The following is a 24,762-nucleotide window of genomic DNA, read 5'->3' on the forward strand; positions in this document are numbered from 1 at the left end:
TCTCCAATTGTAGCTCCCATAATTGCCACATGTCATGGGAGGGACCTAGTGGGAGGTAATTGAATCATGGGGACAGTTTCCCCCATACTGTTCTTGTGGCAGTGAATAAGTCTCATGAGATCTGATTTTTTTTTTTTTCCTGAGATGAAGTCTCACTCTGTCACTCAGGCCATAGTGCGGTGGCATGATCTCAGCTCACTGCCAATTCTGCCTCCTAGGTTCAAATGATTCTCCTGACTCAGTCTCCCAAGTAGCTGGGATTACAGGTGTGTGCCACCACGCCCAGCTAATTTTTATATTTTTAGTAGAGACAGGGTTTTGCCATGTTGGCTAGGCTGGTCTCAAACTCCTGACCTCAGGTGATCCGCCCGCCTCAGCCTCCCAAAGTGCTGGGATTACACATATGAGCCACCGCGCCTCGCCGATCTGATGGTTTTATAAAGGGGAGTTCCCCTGCACAAGCTTTCTCTTGCCTGCTGCCATGTAAGGTGTCCCTTTGCTCTTCCTTTGTCTTCTGCCATGATTGTGAGTCCTCCCCAGCCGTGTGGAGCTGTGAGTCCATTAAACCCCCTTCCTTTATAAATTACCCAGTTTTGGGTATGTCTTTATTAGCAGTGTGAGAGCAGACTAATACACCCCAGAATTATCAATTCAAGAAAGAGTTGGGGGAAGCTATGCAATGCCTTGTATGCCCTGGCCTCTGAAGTCACACACTTCTATCGTAATCTATTTGTTAGAAGCAATTCCAGTCAATCCATCTCACATTTAAGGGGGAAGAAAACTATGCTCTACCCATTGAAAGAAGGAGTTTCAGAGAATTGGTGAACATTAGTGACCCTTGTATCCTGTCCTTACAGTTCCTGCGCTTACCCCTAAATTAGCTGTTAGCACACTGAGTTGTCATTGTCTATCTCTTTGACCATGAGTTCTTCAAGGATGAAGACTTACTTCCTTTCACAATATTTAGAATATTTCTAAATTCTGTCACAGTTCCTTAAATACTGTTGAGTAACCACTTATTTGGTGAATCAATCACCTGTTCTAGATGCCTGAAAGGTATAGATCAGTGCTTCTCAAACATTAATTGGCATCCCTGCAAATCACCCAGGTGTCTTGCTAAAATGAGGATTCTGATTCAGTAGGTCTGGGGTACAGCCCGAGACTGTTTTCCTAACAAGCTCCAAGGGGATGCTGATGCTGTGCTCCATGGAGCACACTTTGAGTGGGTTAGGGTTTAGAAGATATGATCCCATTTGTAGATAAGCTTCATAACCCAACTGGGAAGACACACTTCCCCCCAGTAGGGCAGCCCAAGGCTGGCCATGAAGTAGTGTCAGCCTAGTCATGGGCAAACCTGCAGTATACTGGGCTCGCTTTCCCTCCAGCAGCCCTGATTGATTGAAGAGATGTCAGTGAAGGACAGTCAAGGAAGGGTCTGTGTGATATAGGAAGCCTTCCAAGTAGGCAGCACATTGTCATTTGGCTCTGGAAGGTAGAGCTGGGTGGGGGCCACTCATGTATATGCCAAGGGGTTGCATAGCATGAGCAAGGGTGGAGGGAGGCTGAGTCAACTGCTTGGGGGGGATCTGAAAGAAAGCTGGGGTTGAGTGGTGGCAGGTGATGGAGTCCCCATCTACACCTCAGAGAACTCATGAGCCCAGACTGTCTGCTGTGGTTGAAGCACTACTTTTGCTGGAGGAAAAGGGTTAGACTATGAAACGTATTTGTACTATTCCTCCCAGTTCTTGAGATATGTGATTCTAAGGCTCATATTTTAGAGAAAATTGAGCAAATCCAGATGTTTTCTGTTCATACCCTGAATCTCACCTTCATCCTTGCTGTTCTGATTTTACCAAGGTGAGGCGTGTGTGTGTGTGTGTGTGTGTGTGTGTGTGTGTGTGTGTGAGAGAGAGAGAGAGAGAGAGAGAGAGAGAAATCTGTCATCTCAAGTGGGGCATTGTCTTCTTATCACATGAAGGGCCAATGTAAGCGTAGGGTAATAATAATAATCCCCAATGTTTGGGGAAAGGTTTCACATCCATTTAGTCTAGTGGTGCTCAGCTGTAACTGCACATTGGAAACCCCTGTGAGCTTTAAAAATTACTGATGCCGGCAGGGCGCAGTGGCTCACGCCTGTAATCCCAGCACTTTGGGATGCCGAGGCGGGAGGATCACCTGAAAGAACAGCCTGATCAACATGGTGAAACCCTGTCTCTACAAAAATACAAAAATTAGCCGGGCATGATGGTGGGTGCCTGTAATCCCGGCTACTCAGGAGGCTGAGTGGGAAGAATCGCTCAAACCCAGGAGGCAGTGAGCTAAGATCACACCATTGAGCTCCAGCCTGGACAACAGAGCAAGACTCAGTCTCAAAACAAACAACAGAACACCTACTGATGCCTGGGTTCCACCTCCAGAGATTCTGATTTAATGGGTCTAGAGTGTAAGTTGGGCATCAGAATGTTTAAAACCTTCCCAGGTGATGCTACTGTGTGGCCATGGTTGAGAGCCACTAGTTTAATCTTAGATGAACCCTTCACTAATAAAGGTAAGGGTTCATGTAAGATTAAACTAGTGGTTCTCAACAACTAGATAAGATGACCTGTCTTTTTTTATTTTTAAAGAAATGAAAAAGTTGTTTTACAGCAAGTTGAGTGACTGCCTGAAATTCATACAACCAATAAGTAGGAAGGTCAGAACTCAAACTCAAGTTAGTTGGTTAGTGCTCGTTCAATTTGCATTACCAATGTTGCCTCCAGGTAGCTAGTATTATGCACATGACAAAGGAAGAGAACTTGAATTTAGATATCTGGTTAAAGGTCAGACTTTGAGTTAGGGTGTAGTTAGGGCTCTATATTTGTTTTTCTGTTTTTTGTTGTTGTTGTTTGTTTTTTTACTATAAATCAGTTTATTGTGGTTCAAATACATAAACTGACATTCAAACATCTTAAACTTTAGGAACAAAAGTTTAACATTTAAACAGAAGTACAGTTTTCAGGAAACATCCAGAAAATAATTTGTTATCTAATCCAGAGTACTGACAAAGATTTCTTCATGATAAATATAGTGTGTTTCACCAGCAGATTTTTTTTCTTTTTTTTTCATTCCTTCATAAAAATCACTGGCAGTTTGATTCAGACCAACTTCATAATGACTGTGGCTCCGTACCTTAGAGGAAACTGCTAAATAAATCCCTTAGGTTAACCAATGAGATTGGCCTGTAATTCAGAGGGTATAAGCAAAGCATGTAAGTGAACAAATTAAATTGTTCTTTAGAGATGATGTAAAAGCATGTCCATTACAGTAATTTTCGCCTCTGACAGATTATTCAATTTTCAGTGTTTTACTTTTTTCTGGGGGTGGGCAGGGGGTGATGTGGGAGGGAAGGGAGGGTCTTGCTCTGTTCCCAGGCTGAAGTGCAGTGACGTGTTCATGGCTCACTGCAGCCTCAACCTCCTGGGTTAAATGCAATCCTCTCACCTCCGCCTCCTGAGTAGCTGGAATTACAGGCACACACTACCTTGCCCAGCTAATTTTTTAATGTTTTATAGAGGCATGGTCCCACTATGCTGCCCAGGCTGTTCTCAAACACCTGGGCTCAAGCAATCCTCCCACCTCAGCCTCCCGAAATATGTGGATTACCTGTGTAAGCCACTGTGCCCAGCCTTACCTGCTTTAAAACACAAACAAACGAGCAAAAAAAACCAAAAAAAAAAAAAAAAAACACTTAGGTTTTCTTGGAGTCTGTGCTAGTTGCATCTTGCAAATGCAAACCATATAATGCTCTTTAATGAAAACCTTCCATGCACACCACTGTTAGGAAGAGCATCATTAAATCACTGCCTTCTATACCCATAAAAGGATGATTTTGAGTTTCAAGTTAAATTTACTAGAGATAGCCTGTATATATCAATCATGTCACACAAAAATATTTCCAAAGTGTTCTCTGTTCATAAACATCACAAACGCTTCTCCTATTTGTCAGATCATTTTGCAACAGGTTAACTAATACTTATCTACATAAAAACCTGAAAATTGGCACAGGCAAGCATTTTGAATTAGTAGATTACCCCCATGGAACAGTATTCAGACTTACTTTGTCTTGTGGGCTCTGAGGCTCTGGGAGGTAGAGGTGGACCCTGACAGTCCAGGTCATCAACATCCACATTCAGTTGATGCCTCTCCTCAGGCACAGTCCAGTACTGAATACCATTTATCATTCTGCAAAATGTTGTCTACATCTTTCAGGTGCTGGTCATTCTTAGATTAGCTTCTTAGCTGTTCTGTTGACGAACAGAAGACTTCAATTTTCAGGATGGATGTTCCAGCATCTTCCACAAGCTTTCACTTTCACATCTTTCACTAAATTATTTGTTATAAATTTGATCTCCTTCAAAAGTCCCCTGAAGTCAACTTTGGTTGTAATGTATTTGTCTCTAACGTATTCTTCAAATTCTCTGTTTTTTTTTCCTGTCATTGGAGGAGAACTGCACCCAGAATCTTATTTTTACTATTTCCACGTGAATGTTAAGGTACACACAGAGGTTTCATCCAGAAGTCTTCCCTCTTCTTTCTGTTAAGTACTTCAATGTGCTCATTAAGCTTCTCTTTCTCTTCCCTTTCCAACAAAGATCTAGATTCCAAGTAGTGATCTTTTTGATGAGTCCTCTATCAAACTATGACATATGTGAAGAACATACCTGAACAACCCTCAGGGATAATGCAGGATTTTTCGAGAAAGTTCCAGGGTATCTCCTGGTGTCAGTGTACTTTCAGTCCTACACCTCAGAGTTTTTTTTTTTTTTTTTTTAATAACAGCTTTATTGAGATACAATTCATACCTTACATTTAAAATGTATGATTCAGTGGATTTGAGTATATTCAGAGTTGTGCAGCCTACACTACAAGCTAACTGTAGGATATTTTCATCACCCTGAAAAGGAACCCTACACCCATTAGCAGTTACTCCAGTCTACCTACAGCCAGCCTAGGCAACCACTAATCTTTCTGCTTATTCTGGACATTTCATATGAATGGAATCATCATGTGATATTTTGTGACTGGCTTTTTTTCACTTAATGTTTTCAAGGTTTATCCATGTTTAGCATATATCAGTCCTTTGTTTCTTTTTAGTGCCAAATAATGGCTATGGGCATGGGGTAGAATTGCTAAATCATACAGCAGCTGTTTCATCTTTCGAGGAACTGACAGTCTGTTTTCTGAAGTTGCTACACCATTTTACATTCCCACCCACAATTTTTGTACATCTTTACCAACAGTTATTATTATTTCTCTTTTTAACTACAGCCATTCTAGTGAATGTGAATCTCAGAGTTTGTTTTGTTTTTTGTTTTTTGTTTTTGTTTTTGTTTTTTTGAGACAGAGTCTCACTCTGTCACCCAGGCTGAAGTGCAGTGGCACGATCTCAGCTCACTGCAACCTCCACCTCCTCTGCTTAAGTGACTCTCCTGCCTCAGCCTCCCCAGTAGGCGGGACCACAGGCATGCACCACCACGCCAGGCTAATTTTTGTATTTTTAGTAGAGATAAGGTTTCACCATGTTGGCCAGGCTGGTCTTGAACTCCTGACCTCAAGTGATCCACCTACCTTGGCCTCCCAAAGTACTGAGACCACAAGCGTGAGCCACTGTGCCCGGCCTCATAGTAGTTTTGATTTACACTTCCCTAATGATTGTGTCCAGCATCTACTGGCCATTTGTTAGTGGTTTTTTCTTCTTTAAAAAACTGCTGAGACATCCATAAACATTTTCAAAATGCAGGGTATGTTTTTCAGTGTTAAGGCAACTGTTTTGATGTGTTTTCCTTTGCTCTCTATCACCAAATACTGTACATACAAATAGTAAGACTGGGCTTTGTGTTGTCCACTGTCAATCCTAAATGAAACAAAATACATGGAGACTTTGAAAATCCTTCAGAATAATGCTATAGTTAAGATTTTGCTAAAGCAAGTGTTCTTTCTAACTCCTTGAGCTGCATATTGCCTTGAGTAATCATCATCCGGATTGTATCCTCTTCGGTGGCAGTTTTGTTTCTTCTGAATTCTTCCCTTGCCCAGTCCTTCAGGTATTTGCAATCAGAATCATTTGGAACTTGCCAAATTGTTTGCAAAATCCTTCTGTAGAGGAGAAGAATTTGTTGCCTTCTTATGAACATGGGCACTGGGCAGCTGAGGCACCGGGACTCAGGGACATCAAGCGCCTGATGCATCTCATGCGACCGCACCAAAACCCAGGGCTCTATATTTCTAATGTCCCTGTTTGCTCTTCTCCTGTTTCTTTGAAGCCAAGTTTGGGCCGATACCCATATTAGATTAATAAATCCTAGGCTCCTTGATGACAAAGGTGATATTACTATCTGCTGATCCAAACCATGAATAGTCAAGGTTGAAAAATGAAATTGGCAGGAAGAAGTGTACTTTATTGGACCCAACCCTGCAATGTCAGTGTTCTTAGTTCTGAGAAATTCTTGCTCCTGGAATTCATCCAGTTTCATCTTTGGATACCTGCAACCTCCCTGCTCACAACTCATTCTTGATTAAATTAGCAGATGCTGATGATAGAATGAGACTGAGGCCAGTGATGCTAAAATAATTTCTTGGTGGTGAAGGAGGCCCCAAAGGTTTTAGAAAAAATTTTTTAAAAGCACCACCTAGGGAATAGAGCCAAAATGCTCAGACACTGCATGGAAGCCAGGGATTGTATTAAATCCGAGTAATTGGGGTGGAGAGGGAGAGTGTTTTGTAGTAATTGTCGTCATAGCTGGCACCAGATCTCCTCTCAGGTAAGAACATAGAAGCTTGGAACTTACGAGAGAACTTAGCTTTCCAGTATTTTTTAGGTGTGGAATGTGAAGTCATGAGGGGGGCTGGTCTGCAAAGAGTCAGCAAGGTGAAAAGTGATAACAGAGTGTCTTGGGAGGTGCAGGAGAGCAGACAGAACAGGCAGGGAATAAAGAGAGGGAGATGGAAACGTGTCTGGAAGCTGGAAATTGCCCAGGCAGGTGGCCATTGAGAGATTTCTAAAACTTCTGAGAATGGGGGTATGTAATATTCTAAATCATTTGAAATCTTACGCAATCCTTTATCTGAATGCCTTGATAGAATCTGCTTTCTACATAGCTCTACAATTGTATTTTGAGGAATAAAGGGACCAGGGTACTTATTAGGGAGAGGTCATACAGTGCAGAAAGGAGAAAAAAAAAAAAAAAAGAACTTGCAGAATAAAGGGGTGATCTGTAAAATGAACCAATTCAGTGGAAATGAGACCCGGGGTTGTAGCTGAAGTTGACTCCCCAAGACCCTCCAAAGAGATTGGGGGGCAATACTGTGTCTCCCTCAGTTTGGGGTGTTTTGAAAAAATCTCATTTAAATCTCTGAAGTCAAGGTGATGCCACTTTGTCGCAAATGGAGTCTTAAGGAAGATATCCAGTCTGCAATAGCAAATGTGGAGGCCAGACTAAATGGAACGCCCCTGAGGAAATTATGGATGTAGCAGCAGTCCAGTTCACACACTCATTCATTCATTCATCAAACACTGGCACAACATCTTACATTGTCAAGGCATGTAATGTGTGCCGAGAATATAGACACTGTCCTTGCCTTCAAGGAACTTTCACCTTTGGAGTGAGAAGGCGAGAATAACTGATATTTACTGAGCTCTTTCTGTATGCAGATACTAGGCTATCTATTTCACAGGCTTTGTCTTTTTAGAATTCTCCCAGCAGCTTTATAGGTAATTATTATCCCCAATATATATATACATATGTGTGTATATATATATATGTGTATATATATGTATGTGTGTGTATATATATACACATATATATACATATATACACATATATACACACATATATACATATATACACACATATATACATATATACACACATATACATATATACACACATATATACATATATACACACATATATACACATATACACACACATATATACACATATATACACACATATACACACATATACACATATATACACACATATATACACATATATACACACATATACACATATGTAAACACATATATACACATATACACACATATATACACATATACACACATATATACATATATACATATATATACACACATATATACACATATACACATATATATACACATATATATACATATATATATGGAATCTGAGGCCCAGAGAGATTAGGGAACTTGTCTCAAATCTGACTTAGCTAATCCATGATAAAAAAACGAATGTTTGGACACAGGATTATCTGACCCTTAGGTTGGGGGAGGGGTTCTTATTTTGGTCAGAGGCAATTGAAAATTGGCAGTAGGTGGATCAGTCTGGATGTGTAATTTGGAAAATATTCCCGGTGTTTTTCTGGAGTCTCACCTAATCTGCTCTGATGCCTAATAGCCCGTCCATTACCAGTGCTTTCTAACACAGGGTTAGCCATTGCTATTCTCATCAGCTCCATGTTTAGAAGCTTAACGCATCGACTCAGCAAGCCACAAACACCATATCATGGATGCGTTGGCTAGCATGAGCATTCTGTGGGCCTGCTAAGGGGACGGGGCAGTGGAGAGCTCAGTGTGGAGCCTGGAATACTGATGCTCCAGAAACGTGGAGAGAGATGCCGCTCTTCATGGCAGGTACACAGGCCTTGCTTCCTGCAGCAAGTTAAAATCATCCACCATCATTAGCAAAGGGCTGTTACAAGGGCCTTTTTAAAGTGTCCTGGGCCCAGGCTACAAGGAGCAATCCATCATGTTCCATAAGCATAAACACTCCACAGCTAATTAAGTGAGGGTGAAATCATCTGCACCATCCATGTGATATTTATTTAAAATGATTTGCTTAAGATAGGCCCAGAGTCCTTCTCCTTAGGGAGGTATAGAGGAACTGGGAGGAGAAAATTTGGGCACTTGAGGAGCAGAAACGAATTGGACTGGCAAGCAGAGAAGCCACCTGGGCCTGCAGTTGGCTGTGGCAGTGAATGGACATCTGTTGTTTTTGTCTGTTCGATACCATCCTCTCCCGCCGGGGATCCATTTCTCTTCTACTCCTATCATGTAATGGGGATGGGGCTGCCAATCACAGTTTACCGTCCAATCCCCTGGTCGCAGGGGTCAGCGTACTATCCAGGTTCAGCCAATCGTAGTGCCTTGTTTGCCTGATCTGAGTGATAGGTCCAGAGTTAGAGCCAGCCCTTTTGGCAGTGAGGACAAAGGACGTTGATATTTTTGTGTTACGGAGTTCAAAGGACAAGCAGCAGGAACTTCTGGGGCCTTCTTTATTTACCATGTGGAATTAGCTGTCTGTAGGAGATAGTATCAAACAAAGGCCAGCAAAAATGGAGGAAGAGAGGGCTGTGAGTATTGGGGCTCCAGTTTCAGTTCTTGAGTCCCCTGAGTGCTGTCCTAGTTCTTGTAATTTGCGTTTTAATTGTTGTCTTCTAACGTTTCATAACTTAATACATTCCCCTTCTGATTACACTTCTGTGAATTGGGTTACTGTTACTTGAAAGTGAAAGAACCTTGACTAACATAGATGTGAACATCAACAATCACATCTTGGGAACATTTTCTTGCATGGAGCTGGCACCTTAACATGTTCTGTATTTGGTGCTGGGTGGCAATTGGACTATACACTTACACGTCTGAACTTGAATGGACCCCAGGTATCAATAGGCCCCATTCTCCCATTTATTTGGCAGTTGAGGGGGCTGAGACTCATCATGGAAGAGAGACTCGCCATGATCACACAGCAAATCAGTGGCACAACCAAAGCTGTGAAGGGCCTGGGCCTCTTGGTTCTCAGGCCAGTACTCCCTGTCAGGGTTAGGGCTGATGACGTTTCCAGGCAGAACAGTGGAACAAATGAACTAACTATGAATGCACAGGATCAAGAGTCTCCAAAATATGTCAAGCCAGCCATACCTCCTTTTTGCCCCAGCTCTAAGTTTCCACCCTTACAACTTGCCAACACCAGGTGGACTGAATTATTCTTGGTTTGGTCTCACGCTCAGAGACCCAGCCTAGAACTCAACTTTCAGCACCTTGGCAGCAAGGCCTCAAAGCCAACCATACAAAAAGCCTAGATGTTTTCAACATCGGTGTGGTGTGACTTTCAAAGCATGGTCATCTACATATCCCATGGAGCCATGAAAGAGGCGGGCTGGTAGGGGTGGGTGCATTTGCTGAGACAAAGCTTTCTACTCTCACTTCACCCAGGGCACCCCTCCTAATCACCCATTTTTAAGTCTTTTTTTTTTTTAAATATATATATATATGTGGAGGTTTAAGGTACACTGCTTCAAAAAGCATTCCCCTTAAAGAAAAAAAAAACTCTTAAAATCACGAATTTAATGAACTTAAACCCAGTAAATAAGCAGGAAAGAAATTCCAACTGACCCTTCAGTAGGCCCAGAAACCTCATTATTGAAGGTAAAAAATCACAGCTTACTTTACAATGACCCATATTTTGACAAATACTATCCATCAAATGATGGTTTTAAAGACAGAATCTTGGACAAATGGCCCCATGCCCATATTGTTAATTAATTAAGATATATGGTCTCATTCACTTGTCCGTTCACTGAATAGTCACTGAGTGCCCATATGCTGGCCTCACTGTGCTAAATACTGGAGGTACCACAGTGAATAAGATAACTGTGATCCTTACTCCTACGCAGATTTTAGAAATTTATTCTTCCCTTGCAACTGAACTCATTTTTTGAGGAATTATCTCCGGGCAGAGGAAAGGGAAGTTGGCTGTAAGATCAGGCTGGAAAGAGGTTTTGACAAATGAATCTTGGGTCCATCCATCTGTCTAAATATGGAGTCAGTCACCATCTCTCCTGAGCCAAGCTCAAGGAGGCTGAAGCTGACACAGCTCCCCATATATTTGCTCCTCTGTGTGTCTAATGGGGAGATATCTAGCCTATTTTGTTCTAGCTGCTAAAATCCTATCTGTGTCTCAGTGCCTGTCTTCCTTTAAGGATTTTGAAGGGTGAATTAGAAGCATCTTTACAACCCAGGCATCTAGGCTCCCAACCCCTGGCATAGCCCTCAGAAACCACATAGATACATAATAGTGAGCCAGCCTCAGGGGTGGAGGAACTGGTCTTCCCAGTGACTTATGAAAGTCTCATTGGAAGATGGGAAACTTTGGTTCTAGACTTGACCCTGATGACCATGGGTAGCTTCAGGCAAATTCCTTCACCTGTCTGGCTCTCTACTTTACCTACTGAGTGAAGGAACCAAAATGTGGATTTTCCCAAAGAAACATTTGAATTTCCATTTCTGATTGGATTCGTTAAGGTAAGGCTAGCCTGCTGTAATTGAAAGTCTCAGGGGCATAACAAAATACATATTTATTTCTTTTCATGTCATAGTCAATAGGGGTGACTCTGGTCAAGCATTCTTTTATGTGGCTATGCAGGGGCTCAGTTACCTTCCAAACTGTGGCTCTGCCTTCCTTTAAGGTAGAGGCTGTGCAAAGTTTCCAAAAAGACCACCTGAATAGGCCAATTGGATGAATGTACAAAATCAAGGTGATTCAAAACATCTGAGCTGGCAAACAGGGAAAGATTGAGAGAGGAGAGACTCCAGTGGGAGGTTTTAGGGATCAGGGCTAGAGGTGCCATGTACCTATTCTACCTACATTCCATTGGCCTGAGTCAGTCACATGGCCATGGCTAAGAGCAAGGCAGTCTGGAAGATGCAGTCTAGCTGTTCCATTGGCCTGGTCACATGGTCACAGCTAAGAGCAAGGCAGTCTGGGAAATGTAGTCTCTGTGGTAAAGAGGAAAGGAAAACAGGTTTGCCAACCAACCAACCAGTTGGGTATAGGAAACTGCAACTTTCCATGGCAGTCCCTTCTTGTTATTCTCTACTCAGTACGGGTTTAAAAATCATACACTTCTGCCTCAACCAGGAGGTACTTATAGGAGGTTGTTGCTATAATCCAGTTAGAAGATGACAGCAGTTTTTATGAGGGAAATGTGTCCACACACCCAGGGTTTCCCAGGATAGGCCATTTATGCCTGCAGTCTCAGCATCCCATCCACGTGGTGCTTCCTTTAACTCTCAAAAGTATCCCAGTTTGGATGATAAATTATATAGTCATCCTATCTTCACCATGCAGATGACAGAAGAGAATATGAGATTGTGTAAAGATGCACAATGTTGCTGAAAAGAAGCCACATATAGTCACTGTTCCATAAAGGCAGTATTTTTTTAATTTTAAAATTCTGCATCTGAAAACACAGTATGACAGAAAGCATCTATATACACCTGCAGTGTTTTTGGTATGATACAGTATTTAATACATCCACTGTTTTCTGCAAAAAATGTTGCTTTGTCAGACAGAAACAAACTCCCCTAGACAAAAAAATACAGCTAAGGCACAATTTTGTTGTTGTTGTTGTTTTGCAAAATAAAAAGACAGAAAAGGTGCAAAAAAGGGCAGGTAATGCAGTCATTTCTGAGAATCACATTCTACCTCAAGGAAAAGCATTCAGATGATTGGAACTTTGATTACTGGTCAATTTCAGATAGTTCAATATCTCTTAAAATACTCCTTTAAATAAATAGCAAAATATCTACATATTTCAGCGTGTGCCATTTGGATTCTTTTTTTAAAACTTTATTTACAGATTCTTTTTTTTAAAATCAACACATTACAAAATATTTCTGTACAGTTTTATGCATATTATGATCTATAACAAAATAGTTATTTTTAAAAACTATATCACCACATGTCTTTGAAAACAATGAAGGGGACGGTAATAACTTAGAGTGAGGCCTCTAAAACAAATACCCAAACAAATGCTATTGACAACATAATATTAAAAAAAAAAAAAAAAGGCAAAAGGACTACAAAGACAATTGCGCACAATTCCAGTGAATTTCCTATGAAAACCCTGGGGTTGTCTTTGGCCTCCATCAGCACTGGAGCAATGGAAGGGTAAAGAATAGAGTCTGAAGGTAGGGAAAGGGTGATCCCTTTGAGAACACTACCCATCTGCTGGGAATATTTAGTGCTATCACTTTCCAGGCAGGAAGGACGAAGAGATACATGGAGAACGTCTCCTGATTTACCCTTGAATGAAGTACATATAAAGTCACCCAGTCTTGGGGGCAGGGGAGGTTTGCAAAGCCTTTTCAAGCACTCTGCCGATAATTAAGCCAGCCCATTACAGCAGCAGTACGCTCTGAGAGAGTGCTTCAGGAGTTGGCTGAGCTTTAGGTGAGCACCCAAGCCTTCATTTTGCCCATAGGAAAAATATAAGAACATTTTTCTTAAAGACGACATTTGTAAGCAATTTCTATAGCATCTGCAAACTACAGATTGGCAGCCCCTTCCTTAGGAGGCTGCCACAGAAGCTTCACGATGCTGTCTTCTCTGATGTTGGTGGAGATGGGAGGGAAAGGATGGATGATCAGCTTCCCAAAAATAATGTTAAGGCCACATTTCAAAAAGGAGAAACCTAAGGCTTTTTTTTGTTTTGTTTTGTTTTTGAAGGAGGGATGGGAGAAGCAAGTTGGAGGAACATGAGGGATGGAGTAGATGACGTTAGGGAGGGGGATGACAAGGTGCAGAACCCGCTTTCTGGTGGTATCTGTAGGCAGAGGCAGTTGGAATATTCCCAGCCAAGTGGAGAGGGAAGAGAGGCCACTTTCTCCCTGCATAAGCCTGGCAAGACCAGAGCCAAAGACAACGTGAGGGGTAGACACAGGTGGCGCAAGAAAGCCCTCCTCCATCTTAAGAGGGTCCTATACAGTATCTTGTTTGCAAGGTAAACACAAAACAAAACAAAACAAGAAAACTTCTAAGAGAGCCAGAGAGGAAGAGAGAGAGGAGAGAGAGAATTTGCATAGATCATACATTCAGCTCAAGCAGATTTGGACAACTTTGTTCCCCCCTCCCAGGTAAACTTCTCAGCAGACACAATGAGGTAGCGCCTGTGGTAGACCCATGGGCAAAGTAAGGTAACTGAGGCAGAAGCAAACAGGACATCCCGTGAGCCAGCACAGCTCTATGTGGTTTCCAAAGAGGCTTCCAGGGATGGGACAAGATGGCTGTGTCAACACTTGGGATTTGGAGAGAGCCTGGCTGTTTCACACCCTACCTCCTCCTCCTCCTCCTCCTAGACTGTCTTTGCCATTTCGGCCTGGTTTGATGGAGTCCCACAAGCTGTAGCCCCAGGCAGATGTGGACCTCTGCATATCTAAGGGGCAGCAGTCCAGATCTCCAGATTCTATTCCTTCTTCCCTTCAGCACAATCTTGGGACCAGGAGAGCTGAATGATCCATCCCCCCTTGGTGGAATGGTCTCTTGAGGAGTGGAATGACTTAGCAAGAGGTCCCCATTCAGAGTTCAACATGAGCTGTTATTTTTGCCCTGACCTGATGCTGGCTTTTTTCCTCTTCTACCAGGGCAATGCATAATCTCACTTTAAACCACCTCTCCAGAGAGCAGAGGTTGCTGGCAGTGTACACGTGGAACAGTGGAATTTTTCTTTGCCCACTATCTGTTAAAAAAAACAAAAACAAACAAACAAAAAACCCGACGTTGAAAAATCAGATTTTTTCCATTAAATCTGGATTTCCGGCTTCCCTTCCAAATTGGAAGATTCCACTACACTGTGCTTACATTTTTACAAACAATGACAGGTTGGGGCTGAGTAGCAGCTGCTCATTCTGGGTAGGTCATGTGCATGCCAGTAAGACCACAGTCCCCATCCTTGCCCCCACCATGCCCTTTTGCCTCACACCAACCATTTCACGCATCTATGCTAGTATCCTGGGCCCCATAAACATTTGTAACCCCTACCACAGTGTGTGGCTTTGATCCTGCAGGTCTAGCTTGCTGTCTTTAAAGTGGAGTGTGTTAACAGCTGTTTCTAGAATGTACACCTCTCCACCCCTAGATGTACCCCTCCACCTGAATGTACACCTCTCCACCCCTCGATACTGCTGGGAAGCTGGTGCTCCAAATCCTCAGTGAACTTGGTTGTGAAAGGACTCTTTATTCACACCCCACTGCCAGTAACTACTGCCCTGCTCTCTGCATCTTTTTGGCAGAAAGCTTAAGGTTCTAGCCAGTGTCTTCTGTGTTATCTGCAAACTAGAGAACCAGAGGGAAACATGGTCTTCAGACACCCAACTTGTACCCAGAGTAGAAGCAATTGCAGTGAGTGAGAGATGCGGGCGGGTCCTGTGGTTCTGCTCATCCTCTCTAAACTCCATTTGCATTTTAGAAGTTAAACCCACAATGAGAAATGAAGCCAGAAGGACTCATGATCTCACCAGGAAAGCCTTTTTTTCCCCTGGGAGAAAGCAGTGCGCTTCTCACAACACGGGGACCTTGGGAATTGCTCACTGCCTCCTTGGAGACACACTGCTTTACGCGTGGACCGGGAAGTGAAGTGGGATGTGGGAAGGCTGGCTGTCTCCTGAGCTCAATTTCTGCCTGAATGTCACTCGGTGGGTGGGAAACTATACGGAGTGCCGCAGCCTAAAGAATGCTTCCTTCTCCACAAACCAATACCCCAAGGCCCACCTTTCAGCCTTCCTGAGTTTCCAGGGACCTCGTCACTGGCTCAGCTCACAGCTGCAGGCTGTAATAGGTTTCCAGAGACCACAGCCCTATGCTTTTGAAATCTTCCACAGCCCAAGCTCCAGGCTGTCTGACCAACGGCCTCCAACAAATAAATAAATCATTCTCAGGCAGGTTAAAAAAAATTATTTTCCCTGGGAAAACATCCTCTTTTCTCAAATCATGCTGGGCTTTGTTTGGGATTTTCCTTAAAAAACACACACAAAAACACAACAAATGTAATATCTGCAACCTTATTCTCTGGTCTATTAATTAATAACATCAGAGGAGGGAGAGGAATACCCTGTGTGACTTCTCAGCTCCCCGAATTAGTTGTGGTGAGGAAGAAATGAAGCCATGGGAAAAAGGGAAGGGTCCCCAGAGTCAGCCAGCTCTGCCATTTCTCCACTTGTTCCAGGATAAAAACAAAAAAAGGCAGACATGTTAGTGGGTGCAGGAGGGGCCCCATCTTGAAGTCTGCAGGTTCACATTGTGCACAGGGACTTGCCACTGCTGAGTCCCCAAAGCCACTGCAAATAACGCTGCGAACACAAAGCACTGGTGGCCCAGCAAGGAGGGTGAAAGGGAAGCTCCCGAAGTGGCTTCGGCAGCCCCAGGGAAACCCTGGCCAGAGGCAGAGGCCGGGGGCAGAAAGAGGATGTGGCATCCAGCGCGTGGCCACCATAGAGTCTGTAAAAGAGATCATAGGGGCTTTCTGAGAAAAGTACCCTGAGATCCCTAGAATCGCTGTTGAGAATGGCTATCTCCCGGACTCTGCTGCCTGGATCTGACGACCCTCTTCCTAAGATGGATCTCTCTCAAAGGAGCCTGTTTCCTTCTGTTAAGGTCGCATGGATGCCCATAATTAGATGGGCCATGGGAAGGCAACCACGGAGCAAGCAGGAATGGCCCAAACGCTCTGCAGCTAGCACATTCCCCACTCACCCTCCACGTTTTCTGCCTGTCACCTCCTTGTGCCTGTGACGGGGGGTGAGTAGGGGGAGGATGGGAGGCTCAGGAATTCCAATACTCTTGGAATCCGAGGGAGAGTGAGGCTGACACTCTGCATAAGGAAAAAACAAGGCTCCAACGGTCCCCAAGGCACCCCACTCAAAGCCAGTGGAAGATGCGGGTTGGAGCTTTCTTTGCATGGTGTTCAATGCCCCTGCTTTACTCTGAGGATGAGGAGGATGGGGGGTAGACGCAGAGAAAGAAAAACCGAGAGAGAGAGAGACACCAGGGGGTGGGAAAAGATGGGAAAAGGGGCCTTTTGTGAATAAAGGCAGCTTCAGTTAGTAAGGTAACATAATTGACAAGCTGCAAAAACAGCACCTACTAATTAGTCATCGACTAAAATATGTAAATAATAAATATCTAAAGTGTCCCTTCTCTACGTCCTCCATTGCCAACAGGACACCCTGCCTTGCGAGGCTTGGGATGGGGCAACACATCTGGCTAGGATTAGGACAAGTCACACAAAGCGAAGGGCAGCCCCTTCAAACCCACGCTGGAGAGAAGTGTCAGGACTGGCTCTCCACGGGAAGGGCAGATGGCTACCAGGGGTGAGACCTTTTTCCAAGGGAATCCCACCATTCAGGGGAGGTGGGATTACAGGAGCAAGGGAGGCCTCCTGCGAAGAGCTCTCCTGGTGAACAGGGATGACACTCCAGGGGGCTCGTGGCAAGGAAACCTTTTGGGTTTCTGGTAACTCAACACTTAAATCATACTGTTTTTTGTTGTTTAAATAACCTTCCCATTTTTATGTTGCATGTCCCATTGAGCCTGTGGCCGAAGGGCATGAAATTAAAAACCAAATCTGAAATGCTATTTCCTGGACGGGAAAAGTCTGGTTCATGTGGTTTGGTCACTCCCAACAGCACCGGTGTGCAATTGACAAAGGTTTTGTGTGTCTGACCTCAGAACGGAAGGGCTCTGGCAGGGGATGGGTGCTGCTGTGCTGTCTAGCTCAGGAGTTTTGCTCCAAGCATTGCTTTGTGAGTTTAGTTTCATCGCGTTGCCTTGTGAGTTTCATGGTCATGGCTGTCAAAGTTCCCATTTTCAAGGATCAAAGAAGGTCATGGTCTTGAGTCTGGTGCTCACAAACATCATCCTATTTCTGCTACTTTGTGTGGCAGCCTTGAGGGAAGGAGGCCCAGACCCCTGGACAGGTGGCAGTTGCACTTGTGGCTGGACCTTGGCCATGCCACATCAAAAGGCTTTCCCACTTACCTAGTTACTAAGGAGAATAGTTCAACCCAAGGAGGGCTGCTGAGAGGCTCAGAGCTCTCCTAAGGCTGCAGCCTCCATGGGAAAGGGCCCACGACCATGACTTTCAAGGCTGGCACCAGAGTCCCCCAGCCAAGAGGAGCAGAAAAATGAACCAAAGGGCGGGGCTGGAGTTTGAACCCATGGTTGGTCTGGGCAGTGCTTGTCAAACTGGCATTTGCAGAGCCCTTGGGTTCTGAAGAGGTACCGTAGGAGATACCCTGGGCAAGGGGACCGCCCAGAGGGCTGAGCTTTGGGAGGGAACCTCGCACTTGGCAGCTTCAACCAGAGCAGCTTGGATTTCGTCAGCACCCTGAACCTCCACTTATGACTGTGCTCCATAAACGAAGTTCTGCTGCTCGAAATAAAAGTCTGAAAATCACACGTCTGGGGTCAGGGGTGGGTCACTGGAAGGGGAAGACAAGGAACCTGTAGGACTTGAGGATCAACCAGAAGAGGTGAGACAGTCACAGTGCAGGGACTGAGCCATCCCACCCGCAGCTTGCCAAAGGCAGGTTGTTGGCTGATCCTGCTTTGACCTGCTGACCTTCCCTTTCCATCATTCTATGGCCAGGAGAGACCCATTCACAGAGGGCCTCCCCCAGGGTGGGAGGCCGGGGTTCAGGCCCCACAACCCCTCTGGCTGCTTTCCCGTTGAGATCCTGCTGTGGCCCACTCCTTGTGCCCAGTGCTACCTGAGCCGGCCATCAGGTTTGACTGCCCCCAGCTCCGACTTGGGGTCAGGGCTGAAGGAGCTCCAGGCCGTCTGGCTGCAGGTCTGCATGACCGGGCAGGCTGTGGGGCCCGTGGCACAGATGTCCATGGCAGTCCACATCCCGCCCACCAACGAGTCCAGCCATCCCTCCAGCGCTGTGCCCGTGGAGGCTGCGTTCCTCCGTGCCTGTTCCACCTGGGCGGGGCTGATGGGCAGGCTGAGGACGGGGTTCAGGCTCTGGAAGCTCTGCTCCATGTAGGCATTGCGGAGGGGCCCATTGTGCAGCTTCAATGCCTCCTCTGAAAGCCAAAGGGAACAATTTCAGGATTAGAAGAGCCACCAATAGGATGCCTATTCATACTTACCCTGTGCCTGGTGCTGCACTGGGCGCCATGCATCGCCTCATTTAATTCACATGACAATCTCATGAGGAAGTTCTTTTAGCAGTCCCATTTCACAGCTGAGAAAACTGAGCCCGTAAGGACAGAGCCCGCTTTGTACAGGGCACGGTGCATGCCTTTATTCATTCAACACATGTTTATAGAGCATCTTTGATAGTGCAGACACTGATTCAGCCAATATATATTTTTAAGCACCTACATTGTGCCAGGCATTCAGTCAACACATATTTACCAAACACCCATGATCTGCAAGGCACTGTCTCATTTGATAAAGACATATTAAGTACCTATTAGGTACCAGGATCTATTCTAGGTGGTGGAGCAAACCAGATAGGAAGGTTAAGATCCAGTGGAGGGAGAACAACAACAAAGAAATAAGTAGATAAATAAGGTTATTTCAGGCAGTGATAAGTGTCATGAAGGCAAAAAAACAGGGTATTGAGACAAGAGGGTTGGCAAACTGCAGTCCTTGGGCCAAATGTGGCCCACCACCTGTGTTTGTAAATAAAGTTTTATTGGAACATGGCTGTGCCCATTTATTTGCATATTGTCTGTGGCTGCTTTTGTGCTACCAGAGCTGAGTATTTGAGACAGACTGTATTTTACCCAACAAGCTGAAAATATATCTAGCCCTTTACAGAAAAATTTTGCTGACTCCTGGGTTGGAGAGTGACAGTGACCTGTACCCAGGTCTGTTTGGGAAGTCCAGATCTCAGCTGCTGAGCGTCCACCTTGTACTCTGCATAAGTTGGATTTCTGCTTCCTAGAAGCCTAAGGGTGCATGAACTGACCACAGAACAATCACTCTGAAAGCATGAAGCTTGGACCCGGGTGAGGTGGGGTGGGAGGTCAAACTAGCTCTCATAACAGTGCTGCCTTGCTGGGCCCCTCCTATGTGCCAGTCACTTTGTGAAGCACTTCACACAAGAGCCCAGGTACTGCAGTCATGCTGTCTGGTTTTGCATCCCCACGTCCAACATACCAGGTGTGTGACTTCTGACCTCCATGCCTTATACCTCAGTTTCTTCATCAATAAAATGGGTAAAGTACTAATGCCTTCCTTCTCACTTTGTGAGGCTTAAGTGTGCTGACTCATATAAAGTATTTACAAATGACACCTGGCATATACTAAGTGCTAGGAAAAGCTTAGCTAGTGATACGGTTTGGCCGTGTCCCCACCCAAATCTCACCTTGAATTGTAGCTCCCAGAATCCCCACGTGTTGTGGGAGGGACCTGGTGGGAAGTAATTGAATCATGGTGAGTTTTTGCCATGCTGTTCTTGTGATAGTGAATAAGTCTCATGAGATCTCATGGTTTTTTAAAGGGGAGTGTCCTTGCACAGGCGCTCTGGCCTGCCACCATGTAAGATGTGCCTTTGCTTCTCCTTTGCCTTCCATCATGATGGTGAGGCCTCCCTGACCATGTGAAACTGTGAGTCCATTAAACTTCTTACTTTTATAAATTACCCAGCCTCAGGTCATTATTAGCAGCATGAGAACAGACAAATACAGCTAGGATTATTACTGTTGGTATTAGTCCATAATCCTCACACACCTAAAAAACTAGGGGGCTGGTTTTATCATCCCTACTTTACAGATGGGGAAAGAGAGGCAGCTGGAGTTAGAGACAGATCTGGGGTTAAATCCAGGACCGACTGACTCCAAAGGCAGTGCTTATCACTCACCCTGATACTCTACTGCTCAAGGTCATCACCAAGGTCTGATTTTTCACTCATGCAAAAATTCAAACAATTGGGCCAGGCACGATGGCTCACACCTGTAATCCCAGCACTTTGTGAGGCTGAGGCAGGTGGATCACCTGAGGTCAGGAGTTCGAGACCAGCCTGGCCAACATGGTGAAACCCCGTCTCTACTAAAAATACAAAAATAAGCCGGGCGTGGTGGCTGATGCCTGTAATCCCAGGTACTCGGGAGGGTGAGGCAGGAGAATCGTTTGAACCTGGGAGGCGGAGGTTTCACTGAGCCGAGATCACACCATTGCACTCCAGCCTGGTCGACAGAGTGAGACTTCATCTCAAAAAAAAAATTTAAAAAATTGCAACCTCAGGCATAAATGGGTTAAACAGTAACATGTACGTAAGAGTGACTACTACTACCTCCCACGGCTGCACGATGAGGAATCAGGAAGTATAGCAATTTGGGGTGAAGGAAAGAAGCTAAACACTTCTATTATTTCTAATAGATGCTATTTCTAATATTTTGAAGACGTTCACATTCATTGCTTGTTTTATTGCTCAGTAGAAGCACATAAATATTTTTAAAAAGGCTGGCCAATGAGTCTGGTGAGTTGCGCTTTACCAAATCAGGCTTTGCGAGAGCTAAGATAGCTAGGATTACAAGAAACCTTCCAAGATAATGCAATGTTCAGAAGACAGTGCTTCCTGTTTGCCTGACAGCAGCTGCCACCACCAAAGGCACCCAGGACAGCCTGGATAATTAACAAGTGTCCAGAGTAGGCAAGAAGAAGGAAAAAAGACCATATGCTTACCCTTCTAAAAGCAGTGAGAATAGTAGATGAATTCAAAATTTGCCTTGACTAACACAGACAAGATCGCCATTCCTTCAACTCCCAATGCCCCAGGAAGCAAAAGGGTTGGGTTCTGTGGTTTGGATGGGCACAAGTGGGAGGAAGGAGGTGAGCAGTCATTGAGCACATACTCTGTCTTGCAAGGGGTTTAGCAAAGCTGCTTTCTCCCACGGTAGTTAGGAGCCACAGTGTTTGGAAGTCTGGTCCTAACCCATCTTTCTCTAATACAGGGTAGGGTGGGCAGCTTCAGCCCCACCTGCCAGGAGAACAGAGCCTGCTGTCTTTGGTGCGGGCCCTAATTTCTCTATCAGAGCCCCTTAGCGCCTCTATTCTGCAGAGTGAGAAAGTGAAGAATGAGGAGATACCGAAACTGACAAAAGGCAGGACATTCAAAGGGAAAAGAGCAGCTAACAAACATGCGAACGCTGGGAGCCAAATATTGTGGTTGATGCAAAAAACCCTTATGAGAAATGAGGTTAATGTGGGAAACGCTATTACAATATTAGCTTGCGATGCTCGTCTCTATAATTAAATTTTCCTCAATTCCACCTCATCGGATTTCTTGCGATTACCAGGGACGCATCAATAGAAAATTACTCTTGATGAATCATTTTACAAATTGCATTGCTCCCACCTTCGTGTTCACTGTCATTCATTGGAACATCGCTAACAAATACAATTACCAAGGACAGGAGGGCTGCTCTCGGTGGGGGTAAAATGACTCCTGGGTCATCCTGGGCATGTGTAGGGAGAGCCCTGCCTTCCTTAGAAACCCTAGAAGAAAACACTGGAAAAATCAGGACCCCATGAATGGCCCCCAGGCTACTCCACTGGCGTGGGGGTGTGTTCAGGAGCACTGCTTCATTCTGTCCAACAGGTGTACCTGAAGCAGGGAAGACACAGCCATTTACTCCCCTCTCCTCCATGTCTGGCATTGGACATCGTTAGAGATGGTAAAGATGTGAACTTGATCAAGAAGGAACCTAAGACCTCTAAGGGGGAGGGATTGGGCCTGGTCAGCTCTGGAGGGGCTGTCTTTTGCCTGGTTCATGGGGAAGAAGGAGCAGGCTTCCAGCTCAAGAAAACATGAGGTCTCTATCTTTCTGCTTGCTCTGCACAAAGACAGCAGAAGCTGAGCGTTTACTTCGAGACTCCTATGATAGAGGATTGATTGATTTTTTTTTTTTGAGACGGAGTCTCGCTCTTGTTGCCAGGCTGGAGTGCAATGGCATGATCTCAGCTCACTGCAACCTCCACCTCCTGGGTTCAAGCAATTCTCCTGTCTCAGCCTCCCGAGTAGCTGGGATCACAGGCACACGTCACCACACCCGGCTAATTTTGTATTTTTAGTAGAGACGGGGTTTCTCCACGTTGGTCAGGCTGGTCTTGAACTCCCGAGCTCAGGTGATCCGCCCACCTCAGCCTCCCAAAGTGCTGGGATTACAGGCGTGAGCCACGGTGTCTGGCCTATTTATTTATTGTTTTGGAGATAGAGTCTCGCTCTGTCACCCAGGCTGGAGTGCAGTGGCGTGATCTTGGCTCACTGCAACCTCCACCTCCCAGGTTCAAGCGATTCTCATGCCTCAGCCTCCTGAGTAGCTGGGATTTCAGGCACCCGTCACCATGCCTGGCTAATTTTTTGTACTTTTAGGAGAGACAGGGTTTCACCACATTGGCCAGGCTGGTCTTGAACTCCTGACCTTGAGTAATCCGTCCACCTCAGCCTCCCAAAGTGCTGGGATTACAGGCGTGAGCCACTGCACCCGGCCATGATAGTGGTTTTTGTCCACGGTTCTTGGCTCAGAACTCCTGTAACCCTTCTTACAGTCTTTTCTTACAATGTTGGGCACTTTAGGACTCAGCAAATAGAATCTCTCTCTCGCTCTGGCCTCCTCCTGTCCCCCTTCTCCTGCCTAATGCCAGAGTCTAATCAGATTGTGGGTGATAGGACTCTCATTCCAGAGAGGGCCCTGACGCACTCCCTGGAGGAAGGAATTACTGCACAGAGAGGCCAAGGAGAATCTGAACAGACAGGGCTTGCTGAGTTAGGTCAGACCCTTTTTGTCCAATCACATTTTGACACAGTTGTCATGCTTCAGTCATGGGTAACCAATGAAGTCTTCATAAAAGGCCCAAAGGACAGGGTTCAAGGAGCTTCTGGAGAGCTGAATACATGGTAGCATCTTCACAGGAAGGTGAGGAAGAACTCATCCACCTGCCGGGACGGTGGGCACCCCAATGCCATGGGGACAGACTCATCCACCTGCCAGGAGGGTGGTGCACCCCAATGCCATGCGGACAGATTCATCCACCTGCTAGGAGGGTGGGCATCCCTATGCCATGGGGACAGACTCATCCACCTGCCGGGAGGGTGGTGCACCCCAATGCCATGGGGACAGATTCATCCACCTGTTGGGAGGGTGGGCACCCCAATGCCATGGGGACAGAAGCTCCTGCACTCAGGACTCCTCTGGACCTTGCCCTCTGTATAGCTTCATTTGGCTGTTTATCTGCATCCTTTAAAATATGTTTCATAACAAACCAATAGACATAAGTGTTTCCCTGAGTTCTGTGAGCTGCTCTAGCAGAGTAATTGAGCCCAAAGAGGGGGTTGTGGGAACCCCAGTTTGAAACCATTTGGTCAGAAGTTCCAGAGGCCCAGACTTGTGATTAGCGGGCAGAAGGGGGTGGTCTTATGGCACTGAGCCCTCACTCTGTGGTGTCTGATGCTACCTCTGGGGTGGAGAGTGTTGGAACTGAATTGGGGGACACCCAGCTGGTGTCTGCTGCAGAACTGATTGCTTGCTTGCTGACGGGGAAAATTTCCCCACGTATTTTGCTGTCACAGAAATCTTCTGTGTTGATCATGGCAGTGTGAGAGCAGAGGAAAAGTGGTTTGAGAGTTTTTCCCAAACAACTCCCTTTGCTAGGACTCAAGGCACCTCCTCCCCACGCTGTGTCCCCATCCCCTTGCATCATTGGCTAAAAGGCACCCAATCCAGAACTCTTCAAAGCTAAGAGGCTGTAATGCATTTCTGGCTTTTGAGTTTGTGATCTGTTAGAGATGGACATGAATAATTCCAAATACAGAGAGACCCAGAAATCCTGTTTCTAGGAGTTTGTGTTATGGATGTAGCTGCATGGGAACATACAATTTTTTTTTTTGCTTTTTTGTTTTTGTTGTTGTTTTTTGAGACAGAGTCTCGCTTTGTCACCCAGGCTGGA

General features: G+C 45.1%; 1 protein-coding gene and 1 long non-coding RNA gene across 3 annotated transcripts in view; one reads left to right on the forward strand and one right to left on the reverse strand.

The window, feature by feature from the left end:
* The window catches only part of LOC104002540 (uncharacterized), a 393,316-nt gene that overhangs the window by 345,164 nt on the left and 23,390 nt on the right, over positions 1 to 24,762 (forward strand). The window lies entirely within an intron of this gene.
* Positions 12,224 to 24,762, reverse strand: part of XYLT1 (xylosyltransferase 1) — a 367,139-nt gene continuing 354,600 nt past the window's right edge. Inside the window, exon 12 of one of the 2 annotated variants that reach the window (XM_009430383.5) lies at positions 12,224 to 18,887. In XM_009430383.5, coding sequence (XP_009428658.3) covers positions 18,565 to 18,887 — 323 coding nt within the window. In that variant the 3' untranslated portion in view covers positions 12,224 to 18,564. 2 annotated transcript variants of the gene reach the window in all.

The sequence above is a fragment of the Pan troglodytes genome, chromosome 18 (assembly GCF_028858775.2).
Source record: "Pan troglodytes isolate AG18354 chromosome 18, NHGRI_mPanTro3-v2.0_pri, whole genome shotgun sequence".
NCBI lineage: Eukaryota > Metazoa > Chordata > Mammalia > Primates > Hominidae > Pan > Pan troglodytes.